Source organism: Pelophylax lessonae (assembly GCF_965119305.1).
Source record: "Pelophylax lessonae genome assembly, chromosome: 4".
In the NCBI taxonomy this organism is placed as follows: domain Eukaryota; kingdom Metazoa; phylum Chordata; class Amphibia; order Anura; family Ranidae; genus Pelophylax; species Pelophylax lessonae.
The window spans coordinates 107,932,676-107,954,846 of record NC_138771.1 but is presented as its reverse complement, the minus strand read 5'-3'; the positions used below and the strand labels follow the sequence as shown (position 1 = coordinate 107,954,846).

General features: G+C 44.4%; 1 protein-coding gene across 1 annotated transcript; it reads left to right on the top strand.

The window, feature by feature from the left end:
* The first annotated feature begins 781 nt into the window (after positions 1-781).
* TM2D3 (TM2 domain containing 3) lies at positions 782-21,180 on the top strand. Its single transcript, XM_082256184.1, has 6 exons — positions 782-897; positions 6,511-6,603; positions 13,618-13,775; positions 14,791-14,975; positions 16,554-16,625; positions 20,833-21,180. The coding sequence occupies exons 1-6, from the start codon at positions 816-818 to the stop codon at positions 20,996-20,998; spliced, it is 756 nt and encodes a 251-aa protein (XP_082112310.1). The 5' UTR covers positions 782-815; the 3' UTR covers positions 20,999-21,180.
* The last annotated feature ends 991 nt before the right edge of the window (positions 21,181-22,171 follow it).

Here is a 22,171-nt window from a genome sequence, read left to right as displayed (position 1 = left end):
TTTTTTTGTTTATAGCGCAAAAAGTAAAAATCGCACAAGTGATCAAATACCACCAAAAGAAAGCTCTGTTTGTGGGAAAAAAAGGACGTAAATTTCGTTTGGGTATGGTGTCGCACGACCGCGCAATTGTCAGTTAAAGTTGCACAGTGCCAAATCACAAAAAGTGGCCTGGACGTAAGACAGCAAAATCCTCCGGTGGTAAAGTGGTTAAATACAACCAAAAAAAAACTCAATTTGTGTGAAAAAAATTAAAATTTCTTATGAGCACAGTGTTGCATAACCGTGCAATTGTCATCCAATGTACGACAGGACCGAAAGCTGAAAATTGGCCTGGGCAGGGGGGGGGGGGGGGTGCCTGGTAGGTAAGTGGTCAAAATCTATTTTGTTAAAAAGTAAATTCTGTTTTGAATAATTAAAATAATAATATTTTTTTAATATGTTCTAGTCTTGAAAAGACACTAATTTGCAAAAAACTGGGGGGGGGGGGGGGGGGTCACTGTTTGCCATTTTCACCTTAGGCAGCAGGGACCTGGTGGTCTTGTCCTGGCACTGCCACGCCCACTATACTATTTACAGTGGACTTTAGGTTCATAGCCACGCCCAGTATACTACCTACTCTGGAGCTCTCGTACAGCCACGCCCACCACACTGAAGCTTTTGCACACAGTTCCGCCCAGCACGCGAACTACACTTGAAGTCCCGTACACAGCCCCAGCCAATGTGCTGCCGGCTCTCAGAACGAGGTGTGAGACGCAGCACTGTGCTCTGTGTGCGGCTGCGCAGTGGACACAGAGGAAGCTCCTTGTTCTAGCAATATGGCTGAACTGTCAGCGGTCCTGAAGCGTCTGTGCAGAGTGGTGGTCTTCCTGTCACAGCTGTATGTTTTCTCTGGGCGCGGTAAGTGTTCTCCATAGAAGGTAGAGTGTGTGTCTGCATCCCTCTTCCTGTACAGCGGATTGTACGATGACAGGACTGTGTGTCCTCCTCATAGGGTGGGGATGGAGGTCTCATCTCTGTCATGGTGCCCTGATATACACTGCGATAACACTCTGCACAGGCCTGGGGAGACGGGGAACAACCCCGGACAGCTTCTACTACTTCCTGTGTCCCCATTAGGGAGATTCAGCCTCTCTATTTGTGCTGTGACTCTTATCACTGAAAGTTTGGGATGTCCCCAGAACAGAACTAGAGGGGAAATCTTCCAATGGGGACAACCAGAGATTCCCCCGCTTTGGAGGAATTTTTCTCACTTCCAGTCATGGGAAATCTTTCTGAAAACCTTTCCATACTGGAACCCGACATTTCTCTTGTTTCAGTCATGGCGCCCTGTAATTGTATGATAAATCCTGACACCCCCCCCGTCTAATAGGGAAAACCTCACTCAGGATGATGAACCTCCTTCATGAGAATGGCTTCAAATCAGAGGACCCCCCCATACATGAGTTCTCCATCACATCAGAGGACCCCCCCATACATGAGTCCGCCATCACATCAGAGGCACCCCCCCCCCCATACATGAGTCCTCCATCAAATCAGAGGACCCCCCCATATATGAGTCCTCCATCACATCAGAGGACCCCCCCCAATACATGAGTCCTCCATCAAATCAGAGGACCCCCCAATACATGAGTCCTCCATCACATCAGAGTCACCTCTATACATGAGAGACCGCCCTCCCCCATCACATCAGAGTCACCCCTGTACATGAGAGCCCCTCCCCCTTCACATCAGAGTCACCTCTTCCCACTTGCCGCCAAATCACATATTTGGGGGTTCAGGTATCATTTGGCTTTAAGTGTTTGTACCAGATGATGCCTACAGCTACAAGCATCATCCCAGTATTGTGTTTATAAGCCGATGGCCTGATTTTATGTAAAAGCCATCCTAGCGGCTAACTGGCTGCTGGATTGCTTTCACAGGTGACAGGTGCCGCTTCTTCGGTTCTCCCATCCTGGCAGCGAGCCTGGAATGAAAGGTCAGCGGGATCGCTGCCTAACACAGAGATTGTGGAGGACCGAAAGGTTTCTGATGATCTCTGTGGCATAGGAGCCCAGAAGTGACGCCACTTCTAGTTTCCCGGATGTAAACAGCACTATTTTTAAATTGGTAAAGCATCTAAATACACGGATCCTGCTGTGATCAGATGTTTTTAGGGCAGAGGAGACATCTGTGGTCAACAGCAATAAAAGTGATAAAAAAAAAAAAGTAAAGCCCCCCCCCCCCCCCCATCCCCATGTGCTCGCACACAAAGTACACAGTGATCACACCACACATGTGAGGTATTGCTGCAAATGTCAGAGCAAGAGCAATATTTCTATCACCAGACCTCATCTGTAACTCTCCACTGGTAACCTGGAAAGGCTTTTATAGCACTGCCCTTGGCGATGTAGTTTGTCGCCATTCCACATGCGCAATTTAAAGAGTGACATGTTGGGTATTTACTTGGCATAACACCATCTTTTATATTTTACCAAAAAATAGTTATTATATTGTGTTTGTATGCATTAAAATTCATTAAAGTGTATTTTAAATACACTTTAGTGAAATAAAGTCTATCATAAAATGCATTAAAGTGGTTAAACGTGAGAGCCCCCATCACATCAGAGTCGCCTCTATTATGAGAGCCCCCCCAGTTACATCAGAGTTCCCCAAGCACAGTCCCCTCTTCACATCAGAGCTCTAAATGGCAGACTGGACATTTATTTCTGGGCTGTAATTTATAAACAAGACCTCAGAAGTCACAGACGGCCAGTGTGCACAATCTAAAATGTCTTTGGCTGGCTGAGATTACAGACACAATGTACAGAGCTGACCATAGAGGCTCTGTACCTTGCGATTGCTGTGATCAGTCACAAATGTAAATACTCTAGCGTGGGCATCTGAAAGCTCTCCCATTTCTTTCACAACAGAGGGAATAGAATTTGTAAGTGAAGGGATCATAGCCAGCAGCAGATTCATGGTAATGAGAGGTTTTAACCGCTTGCCGACCGCCGGACGACTATTTACTGCGGCGGTCAGCCCCTCACAGGCAGAGCGACGTAGTACTACGTCGCTAGCCTGTAAGGGTCTAGGGAGCGAGCGCGCGCCCCCGCACGGTCACGGAACCCCAAACCCCCCCCGCGTGCATGTGACCGGCGGTCGTCGGTGGAGAGGGAGAAAGGCAGGCGGCTAGTGTAAACAAGCCGCCTGTCATTCTCCCCTGTGTAGAAATAGTGATCATACGGTTCTACTATGTAGGACCGTTGATCATTGTTCCTACAGCTCAAGCCACAGCCAATCACAGTTAGAATCACGCCCCTAGGGACACACACAGCCCCTCCCTCTCAAAAAAAGGTAACCCCTTCACTGCCAGTGTAATTTTACAGTAACCGTGCATATGTATAGCACTGATTACTGTAGTAGTGTAAAAAATGTCAGTCAAGGGTCCGATCTGTCCGCCGCAATGTCGCAGTCCCGCAAAAAAAATCGCAGATCGCTGCCATTACGCGTTAAAAAAAAAAAACAACAAAAATGACAAAAATCTTTCCCTTTGTTAGTAAACGCAATAACTTTTGCGCAAACCAATCAAAATACACTTTTTGTGATTTTTATAAAACAAATTGGCCGAAAATGTTAAAAAATTTTGATTTTTACATTTTTTTTGGGGGGGGGGAATTTCATAGAAAAAAATGTGAAAAATATTGTTATTTTTGCAAAATTGACGCGCTTTTTTTTTTTTTTTTTTTTTTGTTTATAGCGCATGATCAAAAAATCGCACAGGTGATCAAATACCACCAAAAGAAAGCTCTGTTTGTGGGAAAAAAAGGACGTAAAATTTGTTTAGGTACAGCGTTGCACGACCGCGCAATTGTCCGTTAAAGTTACGCAGCGCTGAATCGCAAAATAGGCCCTGGTCAGGAAAGGGGTAAAATCTTCCGGGGCTTAAGTGGTTAATTGATTGAGGGATCTTTTTATTCTCCCCCTTCCTTTCCTGTACATCCCATCTCTGTAATGACCTGTATATTTACTCTCTGTTCTCCCGCTATATGTGACTTCCTCACCACCTCCTCTCTCTGTGCACCGTTACAAAGTGTCATTTTCTAAATTTTTCTCTTTTTCTTTATCTAGATACATGGGTGTTACAATTTATATGCACAACTGTAGTAACAATGACAAGGTAGCTCAATTACAGCTGAGAGAGGACAATTTTTACATCAAAGTGCATTCCTTGTAACAGCAAGAAGAGGGATTACGTTTTTTTTTCTTTAAAGAAACAGTGTAAAAACAATAAAATAAAACTTTTTTTTTTTTTTTTTTTAAAGCGCCCCTGTCCCCCCGTGCTAGCGCACAAAGACAAGCATGCATTGGTTGCACACATATGTAAATGGTAATCGCACCACATGTGTGGTATGGCCGCGAACGTCAGAGCGAGTGCAATAATTCTAACACTAGATTCCCGTGTGTAACTCTAAACTGCTAACCTGTAAAGGCTTTTAAAGCGTCACCTATGGATATTTTTAAATACTGTAGTTTGTCGCCAGTCCACGAGCATGCGCATTTTTAAGCATGACATGTTGGGTATCTGTTTACTCCGCATAACATCCTCTCTTATATTTTGTTCCAAAAAAAAGGGGTATTGTATTGTGCTTGTGTGCAAAAATTCATTAAAACTGTTTTTTTTTTTTTCCAAAACATTGCATTTGAAAAACCAGTGCACAAATACAGTGCAACGTAAAAACAACTGCAAAACCACCATTTTATTCTCTAGAGTTTCTGCAAAATATATATATTTGGAGCTTATATGTAATTTTCTAGCAAAAAAATACAGATTTTTACTTGTAAACAAAAAATGTCAGAAGAAAGCCTGGTCTTCAAGTGGTTAAAGTGCTTATAAAGGCTCAAGGTTTTTACATTCTAAAGTTTTTTTTCTAGTTTAAAAAACCACCTGCATGCAGCATCCCCCCAACCCCCCCCCGTAAGACTTACCTGAGCCCTATGCAGCGATGCAGCACTATGCACAACTGCAGTGACCACGCCCGGTCTCTTCTTCCTTCCTCGTTGGCTGAGACAGCAAAGGCAGCCAGTGAGCCAATAAGGAGAGAGCAGGGGTGGGGCCGAGCTGCGCTCCGTGTGTGAATAGACAGCTGCTTGCTATAGGCCACTTGGCAGGATGGAGACCCCAGGAGTGCCGGGGGGGGGACCCGAGAAGTGGAGGATCAGGCTGCTCTTTGCAAAACCACTGCACAGAGCAGGTAAGTGTAAAAATGAGATCACAATAGCAAAAAATGAGATCACATTGGGTGTCTACTTTCCAAAAGGGGTTCATCTCTGGGTGGGGGGGGGGGGGGGGGGGTTGACATTTTATTTACTTCAATTGAAAGCTTGTATTTGGCATGTCAAACTCCTCTCATTGAAATGAATAGAGTTCAGGCTGTAAGGGTTGAGGATTAGGCATAGGATTTGGAAGATATTGTAGAAGTGATACACAGAAAAGTCACACAGCAAAGATTGTCGAGGACATGCATTTCAGGTAAGATGTAATACAGCAGAAGGGGGGCCCTGAGAAGAAAGTATCAACCATAAATGCACTTTTTTTTTAAATTCTCAGGGGACCACAGCAGTAAGATGTTCCCTCCTCCTTTAGGATGGCACTTTTACTCCTAGCATCCCAACAGCTGTCCCTTGGCTACATGCCACAGATATCCAGGGAGAAAGAAACTAACTGTAGACATAACATCAAATGAGATATGGAACAGTGGCCTTGAGGGATGGGCAAGACCTTGGATGCCGCAGGGCTCTCCCCAAGGCTGAGACCTTGGCTGGCTTTACCTTCTTCAGCGGGGTGCGAGGGGCTCCATCTGCAGTAGGCTGCGAGGGCCGGCAAGGGGGATGCCATGTCCTAGCTGAAGTATTCAAGTGACCGGCCTGCTTTGAACACTCTCATTTTTTTAAAGTAACAGATGGAATCATAACTAATTTAATGAGCCGTTTGCAGTTTTACTGTGCCGCCCATGTGTACTTACACGTGCATGGCTTAATCTTTGAGACAAGCAAATGCTACTGGCAAGATCAACCATGTAGCGGCCGTGGGGATGAGTTTTCATTGCTGATCTTGGCAATGATTGTGTAATCTCAATGAAAGAAATTTAAACATTTTGTGTAGACCCTTTTTAGGCTCCATTCACACCTGGGCGTTTTTTGAGCGTTTTTCAGCCCGAAAAACGCCCAACAAGTAAAACCCCATTCATTTAAATAGCCCCTGTTCACATCTGAGCGTTTTAACGCCTGAAGCAAAACGCCTGTAGCTGAAAAAAGTACAGGAGCTTCTTTTTGGGCTGATTACCAGCGTTTTTTGTTAGATTTCAATGCCTGCCTCCAAAAACGCCTGAAAAACGCAGTAAAATCGCTGTAAAAAAACGTGCGAAAACGCTACGCTCAAGAGTGAATGCAGCCTTAAAGTACAAATATTGTATTCTACTGTTCTGTTAACTGAAAAGCACCATGTGCTAAACATCTTCATTCTTTTTTCAGGATCCTTGAGTTTTGAGCACTTCCAAGCCGCTGCACAGGCACTAAAAGACCAGCCCTTGTCATCTTCTGTTCCACCTACCACCAAAGTTACAGGTCAGTATTACCAGTTTTAGGTTGGCACACAAAGATCTGTGTTTTCGTATTAAAATTTTTAAAATGCACCCCATGTTTCTGGGTTTGTTTTTCTTTATTTCTATGCATTTCTATGCATTAAAATAAAAAGCCATCTATGTGCAGTAGCCCCCTAATACTTACCTGAGCCCATCTAGATTCAGCGATGTTGTAGGAGTGTCTCCGCTGCCTGAGACTCTACCTCCTCATTGGCTGAGACGACAATGTGGCACCATTGGCTCCCGCTAATGTTAATCAAATTCAGTGAGCCAATGTTGAGAGAGAGAGAGGGTGCAAGGGCAGGCCATGGCTCCATGTCTGAATGGACACAGGAAGCTTCAGCTTGGCTGCCCATGTGGGGAACTCAACAGGAGGGAGGGGCCAGGAGCAACGGCGAGGGACCCAAGAAGAGGAAGATCTGGGCTGCTCTGTGCAAAACCACTGCACAGAGGAGGTAAGTAGTGATCAACCGATATCGTTTTTTATTGCTGATACCGATATTTTGGTCATCGCATATCGGTATCGGCCGATATCTGCCGATATTTTCGGACATTTAAAACATTTTTATTTATTTTTTACAGGTACTGTTGTGGAGGGATCTGGGGGTCTAAAAGATCCCCAAACCCCTCCTCTGCACTTAAAAGCATTCAAAACGCCAAGTTTGGCTGTTTTGAATGCTGTAATTTTTTTTAATTTGGCGCCGATTACCCAGAAGTGATGTCATGACATCACTTCCGGGTTTTTATGTGGAGACGGTGGAAAGTGCAGATCGGCCCTCAATATATCAGCTTTGCCGATAATCGGTCGATCCCTAGAGGTAAGTATTACATGTTAGTTATTTTTAACAAAAAAAAGAGACTTTACAATCACTTTAATAGTGCAGTAACATTGTGCATAGTGAATATCTAACACTTAAGCTAGTATTTGGCTTTAAAGCCTAAGTTTAGGTAAAAAATATTTCTTTTGCTTATTGACGTACACAGCTCCTGATCTTCTTAACCATTGGGTTATACTGCCCCCCTACAGGAGCAGGACACTAGGAAGAAAAAAAAGTCTGACTACGCCCATGGGCAGTCCCAGGGGGTATGCTCCCTCTCTCTCCTATAGGTACTAAGTTTTTTTTTCTGCCTAGTCAGGAGTAAGGACCTAGTTTCTTGCTGGGAACACTGGTCCTGGCAATTTTTTCTTTTTAGATAGAAATTTTTCTCCTGTTTTTTTTCCTGTAAGATCTACAATCAACTGCCAGACTGGGCGATGAGCTGTATAATCTAGATCCAGTGGTCACCCCAGTCTGACCAGAGTGCGCGCATACACCTCAGCTCCGCGCTAGGTCGGGCGCTTCATAGCCCCACCAGACGGTGGCTGGCCTTGGAGGTAAACACCTCGGGAGAGTCTCGGCCCGAGTCGCAGCGTTCCTCCTGGCCAACAGCCCCCCCATTTTGATGGCGAAGGGTTCTATCTGGAGTGGTGCCTGTCTGGTAGCTGTCCCTCCTCTCTCCCTAGAGGGTTTTGGGGTGGACGTGGGCCCCTCCTTAGGACGGTCAAACCCCCAGGTTCCCCTCCTTCCTGTCAAGCACCCTCCTTCATCTGTCCCATCCCCATCCTACCCTCCCCCCTTTCACTTTTGCCGGGGCTGTGTGGGAATTCTGGTCCACTTCCTGGGGTGGGGGTGCGCCGCTGACGATCGGCTGTGCGGGGCGGTTGTACCTGGTGGGGGCTCCTGCCAGGGCCTGTCCTTGAGGTCTAGGGATTCCGCCTGGGTGCCTCGTGGTTCCGCCATTTTGTTGTAGCCTGTGTGCTCTATGCACAGCCGCCGTTATTTTGACGGTGGGAACCCCTCTTCATCCCCTACTGCTGACTCCTGGATCATTTTACTTCCTGAATGCTGCATATGGAATGCAGATTATCCTGGTGGCTGCGGGTGTCTGTTTCTGCTGGGTGGTGAGTCTGGTGGGGTCCTCTCCCTCTCTGCTTAGGACCGCTTGGTGCTTTGTACCTGGCAAACGGCTCATGGAGTCTTTGGAGCACACCTGATCACCTCCCTGAGGCTTCAGGGCCCTCCAGGCCCCAACCATCCATCAATGCACTGACGGCGGTCCTGAAGTCCTTTGTGTCCTGGGTGGAGGGGGTTTTCAGGCAAAGGGCTAGCAAAAAGCACCCCCCACTTTCCTTTGTCTCATCAGATCCTAAATCTTATTTGGCCGCCGCAGTAGTGGGTCTCCCTGCTGGGTCTGCGACCACGTGCCCAGAGTCCTCACATAGTGGAGATGATTCCTTCACATCTGCAACCGTGCACGAAAAGGCACTGGTGGAAGCACTGATTGTATCTGTGCATGAGACCTTAAAATGGAGGAAGCAGCTGTGATGGAGGCGCAGGTTCCCTTTGCCACTCAAAAGCCATCCAGAGCGGCAAAGGTGTTCCCTTTCCCTGCCTATTTGGCAGAATTGTCGCTAAAGAGTGGGGATGACCAAAGCATTCCCTTGGGGTCCCTAAGCGAGTCCCTCCTTAAGAAGTGGACTGTTCCACCAGTGGTGGACCCTCCGATTTCCACATTGAACAAGGCAACCATGATTCCGGTTGAAGAGTCCCCGGCCTTTAAGGATCCGGCTGACAGGAAGGCGGAGGCTGTGGTCCGCAATATGTACACTCTGGCTGATTCGGTACTGAAGCCGTTATTTATCATATGCCCTGGTGTGGCAAACTCTGACTAAGTGGGCTAAGCTTTTACGCCGTGACCGGGAGGGAGAACAGTTCCCCCCTGCTTTTGCTGAGCTGGTGGATCAGCTGGTGCAGGGGCTGCAGTTTATCTGTGATGAATCTCTTTGGATGCGGCTCCCCTAGTGGCTCGGCTCTCTGTTTTGGCAGTGGTCCTTCGGCGTGTCTTTTGGCTCAAATGCTGGTCTGCGGGCCAGACTTTGAAAAAAGGCCTGAACTAATCTTCCCTTCCAAGGAGATCGCCTGTTTGGAGCTACCCTGAATTACATCATTAAAAGTCTCACAGGAGGAAAGAGTCGCTTTCTTCCACAGGCTACTAAGGGCAAGGACCCCCGTCCTAGATGTGGGCCCTCCTTCTCAGGTCATAAGAAGTTTTTTTTTGTCCCTCAGGGTCGACTGACAAGGGCTTGACGCCTTTCAGGGCCTCCTCTGGAGGATCCAAACGAACCTGGTCTGGCAAGTCAAGAGCGAGCTTCTCCAGACTTGCAGACAAGGCTCCTTCAGCATGAAGGTGCGCCCTCTCGGGTATCGGGGGTGGGGGGGACGTCTTTGCTGGTTTCTGGACCCGTGAACTTTCCTGGTACAAGACAAGTGGGTCCATGAAGTTATTCGGTCTGGCTACAAGATCGAGTTTCGCTCTTGTCCCCCGGCAAGGTTCTTTTCTTCTAACTTGCACCTGTCCCCGGACCGCTTACAGGGTCTGTTGAGGGCGGTACAAGACCTGTCTCATTTCTGACTTAGGAACGTTTTCAGGGTTTTTAAGGCAAGGTGCATCCCATCCTGGACTTCAAGGCACTAAACTGCTTTGTGCGGGTGCAGAATGTCATGAGGGAGTCAATTCGCACGGTGGTGGCATCCCTGCATTGGGGGATTTTCTTGCCTCTATCGACATTAGGATGCTTACCTTCACATTCCAATATGTGCCAGTCACCAGCGCTTCCTCCGCTTTGCTGTGGGGCAGGAGCATTATCAGTTTGTGGCATTACCCTTTGGCTCGCCTCTGCTCCTCGGGTCTTCACAAAAATAATAGCCCCGGTGCTAGCGTTGTTATGCCAACGGGGGATCGCGGTACTGGTCTACTTGGATGACCTCTTTCTGCGAGCGGAGTCTCCTACTGCTCTGGTGGAAAACATGGAAATCACCATACGAACGCTGAGGAAGTTCAGCTGTATTCTGAATTTTCAGTAGTCTGCTCTGGTTCTGTCCACAAAGCTGGACTATATGGGTCTGACTCTAGACTCGGCCTTAGCCAGAGTGCTTTTTCCTCTGTACAAGCTCCAGAAATTGCAGGCTGCAATTCGTCTACTGCTGTCCAGCAGATGGTCATCCCTCCGGACTTGCATGTGGGTGCTGGGTGTGATGGTGTCTACCTTTTTGAGGCGGTTCCATACGAGGTCCCTGCAAAGGGAGATTCTGGCCAAATGGGACAAGACTCTGCAGTCTCTGGACAATCTGATCCGGCTGAACCGGGGATCGAAGGAATCCCTGATATGGTGGCTTTGTTCTTCGGTGCTTCAGCTTGGCAAATCTTTCCTCTTCTTGTATTGGACAGTGGTCACCAAGGATGCCAGCCTATTTGGCTGGGGAGGCGTCCTCGGCAAAAATTCTGCTCAGGGGCTCTGGACACTGGAAGAGTCCAGACTACCGATCAATGTCTTGGAACTCCAAGCAATCAGACTTGCCTGGGCCATTGGACGGATCATCTTCAGGGATGTCCAGTGCGCATTCAATCTGACAATGCCACGCCGTGGCTTATGTCTATTGCCAGAGGGGCACAAGAAGTATCCTGGTGGCTCTGGAGGTAGCCAGCATTCTTAAGGTGGGCAGAAGAGTTTGTTCCAGCCCTCTCCGTCTGTCGTACACATTCCAGGGGTGGAGAACTGGCAGGCGGATTATCTCAGTCAGCAGGGGTTGGACCAAGAGGAGTGGTCCCTTCATCTGGAGGTGTTTCATCAGTTGTGTCTCTGGTGGGGCATCCCTGAGGTAGATCTGTTGGCGTCTCAGCTCAACAGAAAGGTGCAGAGGTTTCTGGCTCGGTCATGGTATCCTCTGGCGGACGCCACACACGCGCTGGTGGCTCAGTGGGGTCAGTATCGTCAGATTTACGCCTTCCCTCCTCTCAAGCATCTGTCAAGACTTCTACGCAGGATCGAGGCTGAAGGGATTCCGGTCATCTTAGTGGCTCCGGACTGGCCTCGCCTCGCCTCGCCTGGCTTGGTACACCGATCTGGTGCGGCTGGTCACTGATGTTCCTTGGGGCTTCCTCTCAGGGAGGATCTTCTGTCCCAAGGACCAATCTTCCATCCTGCTTTACAGTCGCTGGTTTTGGTGGCTTGGATGTTGAACGCCAGGTGCTGATGGATAAGCGGTTTGTCTGCGTCGGTGATTCAAACGCTGTTACAAGCTAGAATAACTACTTCTAGGAAGATCTACCGTCGTACATGGAAGACGTACATTGCGTGGGGTGAATCTCTTGGGGTTCATCCTCGCTCTTTCTTGGTGGCTCGGATCTTGGCCTTCCTTCATCAGGGGCTTGAGCAGAAACTGGCCTTGAGTACTATCAAGGGTCAGGTGTCTGCCTTAGCGGTCTTCTTTCCACGGCCCTTGACCACATACTTCCTGGTGCGTACTTTTCTTCAGGGAGTTAGGCACTTGGCCCCTTCAGTGTGATCTCCGTTGCTGCCTTGGGACCTCAGTTTGGTTCTCTCAGTCCTTCAGTAGCCTCCTTTTGAGAATCTTTGGGAGATTCCCCTGTGTACGCTGTCCGATGTGGTCCGGGCAATTAGGGTGTACCTGGTAGCTACGGAGTCTTTTAGGAGCATCAGTTTTGCCGCAAGGTTTTGCAGGCTGCTGTTTAGAGGACCTGGTCCTCTTTGAGGGGGTCTTTGAGAGTGTATTGTTTTTTTCAGGCGATCACCAGTTGTTTTGGTTGAGCTCCTGTTTACCTGGTTGGCTATAGTTAGCCTTGGGAGTTTCTTTTTCGCTGTTCCCACCCCTCATGTTTTACACTGCTTTTTGGGACGTCCCAATGGTTAAGAAGATGAGGAGCTGTGTCTGTCAATGAACGAAAGAGAAAATGGGATTTTTGACCGTAAAATCTATTTTTCTGATTTTCATTGATGGACACAGCACCGACCCCTCTGTGGAGTTGTGATTCTTCTGACACTGCTTGTAACAAAGCTGAATACCTATAGCAGAGAGAGGGAGTATACACCCTGGGACTGCCCATAGGTGTAGCCATACTTTTTCTGCCTAGTGTCCTACTCCTGTAGGGGGCAGTATAACCTATTAGTTAAGAAAGTCAGGAGCTGTGTCCATCAATGAACATCGGAGAAATGTATTTTATGGCCAATATATGTCAAAAATCCCATTTTTTATTTTTTAACTAGGCTGTGGGCTGACTTTTAAAGTCCTGCCGATTGTGTTTCATGCATCTGGGGGGATGAAGTCATGCTTTCTCAAGACTCCTGGAAGCAGAGTTACTAGTTAGCTGGCCAAAAATGGATCGAATCTCAGCCGGTTCAGCATCTCTGGGCAGGCTACTTGTACTGAAGTTGATGCATGGATCAACTTCAGTACAACCAGCCTGTTGCATTATTTGCATGCAATTACTAGCGGTAAGCCTCCCTGCTGGCACAACACAATAGTGCTGACTATGTTGATGGGGGAAATCAAGCGATTTTTTTTTTCTTTGGGTTGCAGGAAAGTTAATCGCATCCTCTATGGCTTCACAAAACCTAGGCTTGAAAGTGGTTCTAAAGGTAAAAGTTTTATTATACCTTAATGTATTCTCTGCATTAAGGTAAAATACCTTTTTTAATAGTTGCTTCCCTTCCAGCCCTCCCTCCCCCCTCCTCCCCATAAAATCTCACCTTAACCCAATCTCTGTCCAACACTATGCAAACAGCTCAGCTTGGAATCAAGCCTGCATGAGTGCCCCTATGGGGACACTGGCGGGGGGGAGGAGCCGGAAGCATCAGTGGGGACCCGAGAAGAGGAGGTTCTGGGCTGCTCTGTGCAAAACCTTTGCACAGAGCTGGTAAGTATGACTTGTTTGTTGTTTAAAAAAAATATATTTCAAGCTTTACAATCACTTTAAATATTATAAAGGACAAGGAGGCCACACTGGGGATCTGGTTTTGGCGTTTTTACAAACCCCCATGTAAATGTACAGGTACAGTGCATAAGTAATACATCACCTAGTGGGGTTTTTTTTTTTTTTTTTGTGGTGGATAATATAAGAAACATGATTTCTCACATTTTACTGTTTTTCTTTTCAGAAGTTACACCGACACCTGATTATATAGCTAAATGTCCAAGCAATGACCTCTGCAACAAGTTACCTGCTGATTGTATGACGTGCAAAACAAACCTTTCTTGTATATATGGAAAACCTGTCATTTTTGACTGTACAGCTAAACCGCATGTCATGTGTGTGGTAAGGAAACTACTACATGTATGTTGAAAGCTTGAAAATATATCTTTCTATAGTTAATGAATATCTATTGTATCATTGTATCAATGTTTTCCTATTTGCTATTTCTCTGCCATTGCCCTGGCCTTTGCTCTGCCTCTCCACACTCGTTTCTCAGTCTGTACTTGTTCCAGCTAAGTGGTTTAAAAAGAGTTCAGGCAGTCCCTCAGAATAATAGCAATAAAACTAGCTTATTCAGGAGGAGGAGGCGGTCCCAGTGCTGCTGATCATTGCAAAATGATCAGTGCTATTCTGCCTTTGCTGATTTGACTCAGTTTATTTGATTTCAATCGAAAGTGAGACTAAAATGTTCAGCTGGGAAGTTATGGCTATTCGATTGTTTGCGGATTTGTTCATTTTGATTGAATTGCACACTGAATTAAAACATTGAAGATTGTTTGGCCACCATTAGAGATGCTTAAAGTAGTAATCCATCTCAGTCATGTGACCACAGATCACTTTTTCCTGTTGGAACAGAAGGCAGACTCTATTGACTCTGAGAAGGCTTGCTGTAAGTAAAATGCTGTAAGTAAAATTTCAGCTGGCCATCCATGTATCTAAAGATGGATGTGGAAACGTCATGACATCCCCACGCTGATTGGGAAGAAAGGATTGGAGGGGTGACGACACTGCAGGTACAGCAGCGGTATTGTTGTTGGCCTGATGCAGGAAATGAGGCCACAGCAGTAGCACTGGCAGGATCAACTGGTACAAACTTAGAAACAGAGAGATTACAAATAGAAGGTTTAAAGGGATAAGCTTAGGCTTTATTTTAAGGTAATTTTTTAACTTTGCATTAAGTTCTACAAGGGGGGCATGGAATAACCTTATTGCTGTTGGTGACAGACTGTGTCAAGATATGCCATAAATTCTTCTGTTACGATTGTTTGTAAAATTCTGTTTTTTCATAGTTCTATACCTGCATAAATTATGTGATTATTGTCCTCAAGGGCTCTAACTCACCTTCTTTTGTGCACAGGATGACAACCATCAAAAACAGGAAAACTTCACTATCACTATGACCTGTCAGTTTTGCTGGCAGCTCCCTTCTTCTGACTACGAGTGTAGTAAATCTAATTCCAGCATCTGCAAGACTGTGTCCTGTCCTCGACAACGTTACAATGCCACCTGCACTGTAAAGGACCATGTGCAGTGTTTAGGTATGTGAAGGAACTATCCGGATTGTGTCATAAGGAGTAGCCTACACAGAAGCGTGATGGAAGAGTATGCAGTGCTTGTGTACAGACAGTAGAATTAGCTCTGGCACCAAGCTTTCTGGTAGACATATGGTCTGCCCATGGGAATCCTACAAATGAAGCACCCTGTTGTGTCAGAGTTGGAAAATTGGTGCAATTTCTCATTTTTACACATTATGGCATTGCAGTAACACTTTACCATGCACTTGTATAGCTGCACGATTAATCGTTACAAAATCACGATCTCGATTCAACCCCACCCTCACAATCTTAATCCGACATTTTCGCAATTCATATAACAGTGCCAAGCTTTTCTGCTCAGAGCTGTCAAAGAAAAGAAAAGCCAGCAAAGTTTATTACAACATTTCTCAACACTGGGAGATAAAGAGAAACATTGTATTATTTCATTCTTTTAGATCAAAGGGATGACCTTGTAAATTGGGTCAGTTTAACTACTTAAAGCGGTAGTAAACTCTAATGATAAAAAAAAAAACCCTGCAAGACAAAAACTTAATGAGCTGGTATGCATCGCATACTAGCTCATTATGAATTACTTACCTTAGAACAAAGCCCCGACATGGACCCCAGGACACCGCTGTGGGAGCAGACATGATCCCATGGCGTCTCTTCCGGGTTCCACGGCTCCGGCGCTGTGAGTGGCCGGAGCCGCGATGACGTCAATCCCGCGCATGCGCGCGGGAGTAATTTTCGGGCAATTCCCGGCAAGGAACTCTGAAGGTCCGCCGGACCTTCAGAGCGCATGCGCCGCACTCGTCAGCGGCTGCATGCAGTGGTAATATCTCCTAAACCGTGCAGGTTTAAGAGATATTAATTGTACCTACAGGTAAGCCTATAATAAGGATTACCTGTAGTTAAAAGTAAAAAAAAGCGGTATACTACCGCTTTAAGACTAAGCCTTTTTCTGACACTTGTTGCTTAGAAGTTAAAATCAGGATTTTTTGCTAGAAAATTACTTAGAACCCCCAAACATATAGATTTTTTTAGCAGAGACCCTAGAGAATAAAATGGGGGTCATTGCAATATTTTATGTCCCCTCTGTATTTACATGTGGTCTTTCAAACGCAATTTTTTTGGGACAAAATACACTTCAGTGAATAAAAAAAACTAAGCAGTTAGCCCAATTTTTGTATAATGTGAAAAAATTGGGATTCTCATTTTATCCAGAATCGTGCAGCTCTTATTAGTATGTATTGAAGAGCTTAGCATGTGTCATTCATTTAATCATATTAAGATATGTATCTAATATCCAAGCTTTCAAAACTTTAGACTTTATATGGGATTTCCAAAAATATAAACACCAGCAGAGCATTTTAGAGACTATTTTTGTAGTAACAGAATAGCCTGAAGTCAGGTGTAAACTGCTGAATTTGATACTCTTTGTATAAATTAAGAAAAATGCTGTGTATTGTAGCAAAAGGTCATTTTTTTTTTTTTTTTTTTTAACCTGTTGGTCAATTCTGTGACCTCTTTGGTTGACGCTGGTATGACTGGTCATAGTAATATGCAGTGCTTATTTTGCAGGAAGGCGTGTGTTCCCAAAGATGTTATATTGTAACTGGACTGGGGGTTACAAATGGTCCACGGCACTTGCACTAAGGTAATGGCTGCATTTTGTTGTGTTTTTGAAACTGATGCTGCATATGGCTTTTTCTTCATAGGACATTATAGAACAGCTGTCCCGAAAGCAGTGGGCAGGGCAGCCATCGGAAATTTTTGGGCCCCTTACACAGTTTTAGGCCTGGGCCCCCCCCCCCCCCCCCTCCCGGGCCTGACCACCAACATTCCCTAGGGCCCGCCTAACATGTCCTCCTCCTCCATCCCAGGAAAATAAAGGTGAACGGTTCTAGTAAATGCCACCCTTCCTGTCCAGGTGTGCACAGCTAGAGAACAGGGGAGGGTGGGGCCTACAGCTGTGTGTGAGGGCTGGTAAGGGGCAGGACCCCCCACACAGTGCCAGTCTGCAAGGGAACAGCAGAGCTTACAATTGAATGGTATTGCGAAGACAGGTGGCAACCCTACCCTGTTTGGGGCCCCTCGGGATGCCCGGGCCCCCTACATGTGTATGGGCTGTACCCCCCTGATGGCGGCCCTGGCAGGGGGCAGAACATAGCAAGGTATTGATTGATCAGCTACAGGCTGCAGTCTAATAGCCAACCCCTGTATATTTCCTCACTACTCTGTAGTGCAAACCGGCAAATCCTACATGAGTGACAAGACTAATAGAATAAAAAGGTGATAGTTGCAAATTTTTGTTTCATATGATTGCACAACTGTTTATTCTCAAATTTTCAAGAAAAAATATGATAAAATACATTTTAGTGAAAAACCCACACCATATAATACCAATTTTTTTTATTAAAATATAAAAGATGAGGTTGCATCATGTAAATAGATACCAAACATTCCATGTCTTTAAAATTTGCGTGGGCCCGCGTTATTGCTAAAAACTTCGGTACCCAAAAATCACCATACAGCTCATCAGTTTAGAGTTAACTAGGAGCTCTTGTGCTGGAATTTTTGTTCTCACTCTGACGTTCGCGGCGATATGTCACGTGTGTGGTGCAACTGCGGTTTACATGCGCGTGCGCACCCTGGGCTTACGTTTGCGCAGATGTGTGGGGCTACTGCGCTGCCGCCTGTGTGAAAGTGATCGGCAGCTATGGAGCTGCCACATCACTTTCACTTTGAAGCTGGTCGCTGGCTGAACAAAACACACACACACACGCTGATAGCTATTACTGCAGCCATCAGCTTGTGATTAGAGGTTCACTCTTTGGACGTACATGGGACGTTCAAAGAGCTGAACTGGGTAATTTACTCTAATTTACTGATTAGCCCTAATTGAAGTATAACTAAAAGCAAAACCTTTTGCCTTTGTAGAGTGGAGAGGGATTTGAACACTTCAGAGTTTTTTTTTTTTTTTTTGTTTTTTTTATTGCTGTTTATGTCCCCAGAGATTCACCCTCTATTTGTCCTGTTTACTATTATAATTGAAGGTGAAAGTAAAAGGAAAATCACAAATTTTTGGTTGTCCCCAGAAAAGTGACAGAAGGGTAATCTTCTAATTAGGAAACTAGTTCTGATGACCTGAGGGGCCCCAAGATATTCCCTTAATTTGCGGACATTTACTCTCACTTCCTGTTTGGCTATGGGACAGGAAGTGAAGGAAAATCTCCCCAATGGGACGCAGATGGCGAAAAAAATCATAGGGGTTATAACCCTTTCTTGCTCTATCCAAAATAGGGCTGATTTATTTTTTTGTTTTTATATTTTTGTAATCATTAACCACTTCCTGCCCGCCATATAGCAGAATGACAGCCGCAAAGTGGTTAAGTTATCCTGACTGGGCGTCATATGACGTAGGCTATTTACCATATGATCAGCTGTGACCGTTCACAGCTGGTCACATCGTAACCAGGAAGTGTCATTTATCGGCTTTCCTCCATTCGCGCTGGCAAGGCACAAGTAGAGGAGAGCCGATCGGGGGATCTCCTGATGGGGGGGGGTCTGTGCTGATAATCAGCGCATTGATTATCTGTACAGATCCATCAGGGATGCCAATCAGTGCCCATTAGTAATGCATATTAGTGCCCATTAGTGCTGCCTATGAGTGCCCATTGGTGTTACATATTAGTGCCACCTCATCAGTGACTATCAGTGCCGCCTCATCAGTGTCCTTCAGTGCACCCTCATCAGTGCAGGAGAAAACTTACTTTTTTACAAAATTTTTAACATAAACAAAGAAAAACTTTTTTTTTTTTTTCAGAATTTTCGGTCTTTTTTTTTATTTATTTTGCAAAAAAGAAAATACCCAGAGGTGATCAAATATCACCAAAAGAAAGCTCTATTTGTGTGAAAAAAAAATTATAAAAATGTTGTTTGGGTACAGCGTTGCATGACCGCACAATTATTCAAAATGTGACAGCGCTAAAAGCTGAAAATTGGCCTAGGTAGGAAGGGGTTGAAAGTGCCCTGTATTGAAGTGGTTAAAGTAAACCCCCTTTCACATGACTGTTCCCATCAGGTCAGCCTGTCAGTTTTTTAGGAGGTCCTAATTAAACTGTCCATTCATCCCTATGGACCAGCAGATCGTGGATCTCCGTCCACTCATCAGGAGCATTTGTAAATCTATGAATGAGAATATGGTTTAGAAAATTATAGTCATGGGAAAAAAATAATATAAAATAAGTCGAAATAGACACTAACTTGAGGGTGTCATAAATCGAAGAGCAATCCATGTTGATATAGAAAGACCCAAGGTGATCCAGGGGAAGCCTGACCCGGGGCTGAGGCATGGTTCACGCCAGCACACAAGGGCAACCGAGATGAACGGACCAGGGACGATGTAGTAATAAAAAACGATTGTAGCAGGCTATAGCAGATAACGCTCAAAATTGATGAGGGCAACGGCACAAAGGGAACCAGCACAATCTAAAAATATAAATAAAATGAATAATGAAATAAATTAATAAATTGAAGAGAGAAGAAACTCTCAAAGTATTTATATTTAATAGAACATGTAGGATCAATTTACTGGACCCAAAAAGTCCCCTGGATCACCTTGGGTCTTTCTATATCAACATGGATTGCTCTTCGATTTATGACACCCTCAAGTTAGTGTCTATTTCGACTTATTTTATATTATTATTTTTTTCCCATGACTATAATTTTCTAAACCATATTCTCATTTATAGATTTACAAATGCTCCTGATGAGTGGACGGAGATCCACGAAACGCGTAGAGCAGACACATATTCAGACAACCCCATTCATGGCTACACAAATAGGAGCCGACAATCATCTATACAATCTTATCCGATTTTCATTTCCAGTTGATGTTTTTATATCATCCAGTCCTTGATCACATCTGTTTTAATGAATTGGATTTGCTATCCATGTATTCATTCCTATTTATTACCCATTGTATGGATTAATGTCTTTTAATATTAATCAGACCTTTTATTTTAGAGTTTCTTATTGATCAATTAGATATTCGATTCTGTGTCCACTCTCCATTGGTCCCCCTTTAATTGGGTTTATATAAAGTTTTGTTTTTTGCATCATATATAATTGGTACCCACGGAGTAATTGCTTTCACATTAAAATCGTTTATTTACCAATGGAAAATTGGACATGTTATTTCTGTATCTATATGCAATACATGGATATATATTTATTTTTGTTCATATCAATTTACCATTAGTGTTTAGCCCCTGTGTCTAGCCGTACTCATCTAAAGTCCCACTTGCCCCCCCCTTTTTTTGTTACAGTACATGAGCATTAACCTTTGCAGTGCGAGCACAGATATTTTTTAGTGGCTTGGAATTGGGCTTTAAATTTCTTGTGTTGTTGTTTTGTTTTTTTCTGCGCCTTTTACCAGTAATTTCTTAAGTTGTTGACAGGGTCTCTTTATGGTAAACCTATCATTAAAGACAAATGGAGGCCACCAATGAGGACATCTCCTGAATCCTAATTGCTTGGTTGTCATGTAGATGCTCTGTTTCAAGACTAACCTGGAGCAAGTATAGAGATAAGAAATTCTGACTTTTGCTGTATGCCTACTCTGTGACTTAGAAGTCAGACACAACTGGACAACTTGCATTTTTGTAAATAGGCCAGCAATTCCTTTCATAACTGGTGTACTTTAATGCCCATAGCTTTAAAACCTAGAGGTGCCTTCTATCACATATCAGTGAATCTTTAGAATGTTTAATAATTCAGTATGCTCTAGGATCTGTATTGGATTCTATTCACGCATGCAGTATGTTTTACAGATATTATGTTTCTATTATTGTATTTTGCAGTATCACTCTCGGAGGATTTGGTGCCGATCGGTTTTACTTGGGTCAATGGAGAGAAGGACTAGGAAAGTTGTTCAGTTTCGGAGGCCTGGGAATTTGGACTTTGATAGATGTGTTTTTAATTTGTGTTGGATATGTTGGACCTGCAGATGGATCTCTTTATATTTAGCTTATTGGCTCCAAAGGAGAGAACAAGCCCCAGCTTTTTCACAATGCTTCAGTTTGTTCTGTTTTGTATATTTTATATAATGTACGGTATCTGTACTTTAATATGCCTTTTCATTAAGGTCAAATTGACTCAAAGAACTTTGATGCTTCTTGGAATTTTGGGTAGAAGATTCTGGTTTTCCTTTTTTTTTTTTTTTTTAAATCTACAATACAGTATACGGTTTGCAAAGCTAACTGATGTAAGAAAAGTGTTTTTCTGAGCTTGTTATGTGTTCGAATGATGGCATCAATGTATTGTCAGAATTTTGTTGTTTGAACCTTATTATTCTGTTTACTAGCTTAGAGTTACTAAATACAATATTAATTAGTAAAAAAAATACATTGTTACTGCTCTCTGATATGTTTTTAAGCCTTTTCCACGTTGCATGGAATTAGGGAAGGGTAGAATGTAATTGTAATGCACGATATACATGTATATGCATGATCAGACTTGAAAAGCTTATCCACAGTACTGGAGGGAAGGATGGCAACCCCAACTCCATTCGCTTTTATGAGTTCATAACTGAATGAATAGAGCTGAGCTGGTTCTGCTCCTAAAGACAATACTATCCTGGGAGGGGGTCACAGTAGTTGGCATTTAGTGTCAATTGACTAACCATTAATATTGAATTCAAGCACACATGTGCACACCAAGATATCCTGCAACATCCGGATGGCAACAGAGATGAGCACAAAGGGACAAAATACACAGGAAGCCTCTATACACATAAAACCTGTTGTAAGATAAATGGGGAAGCTGCTATTGGTGACTTTCTTCTGAAAATGCTAGTTGCCTAGCTGTTATGCTGGCTCACTGGCTTCAGTTGTTTGCGTCAATGACCTCCATCAAATATACAATCAGGAAAGTCATAGAAAAGCCAGAAGTTTTTTTTTTTCTGCATATTTCTTCTGGGTTTGTTACCTTGATTTATTAAAGGTAAATAGGCAGTTGAATTTGCAAGGACATTTTCCCCAGAGCTTAGTATATTTGGTGAAATTTCAGTTTGTAAAGAATGGGTTTCCTCCGGGGAAACTCTGGTTTTCTCCCACCCTGGTAGGTAAATTGGCTTCTGTCTAAATTGGCCCTAGTATGTATGAATGTGAGTTAGGGACTCTAGATGGTAAGCTCCTTGCA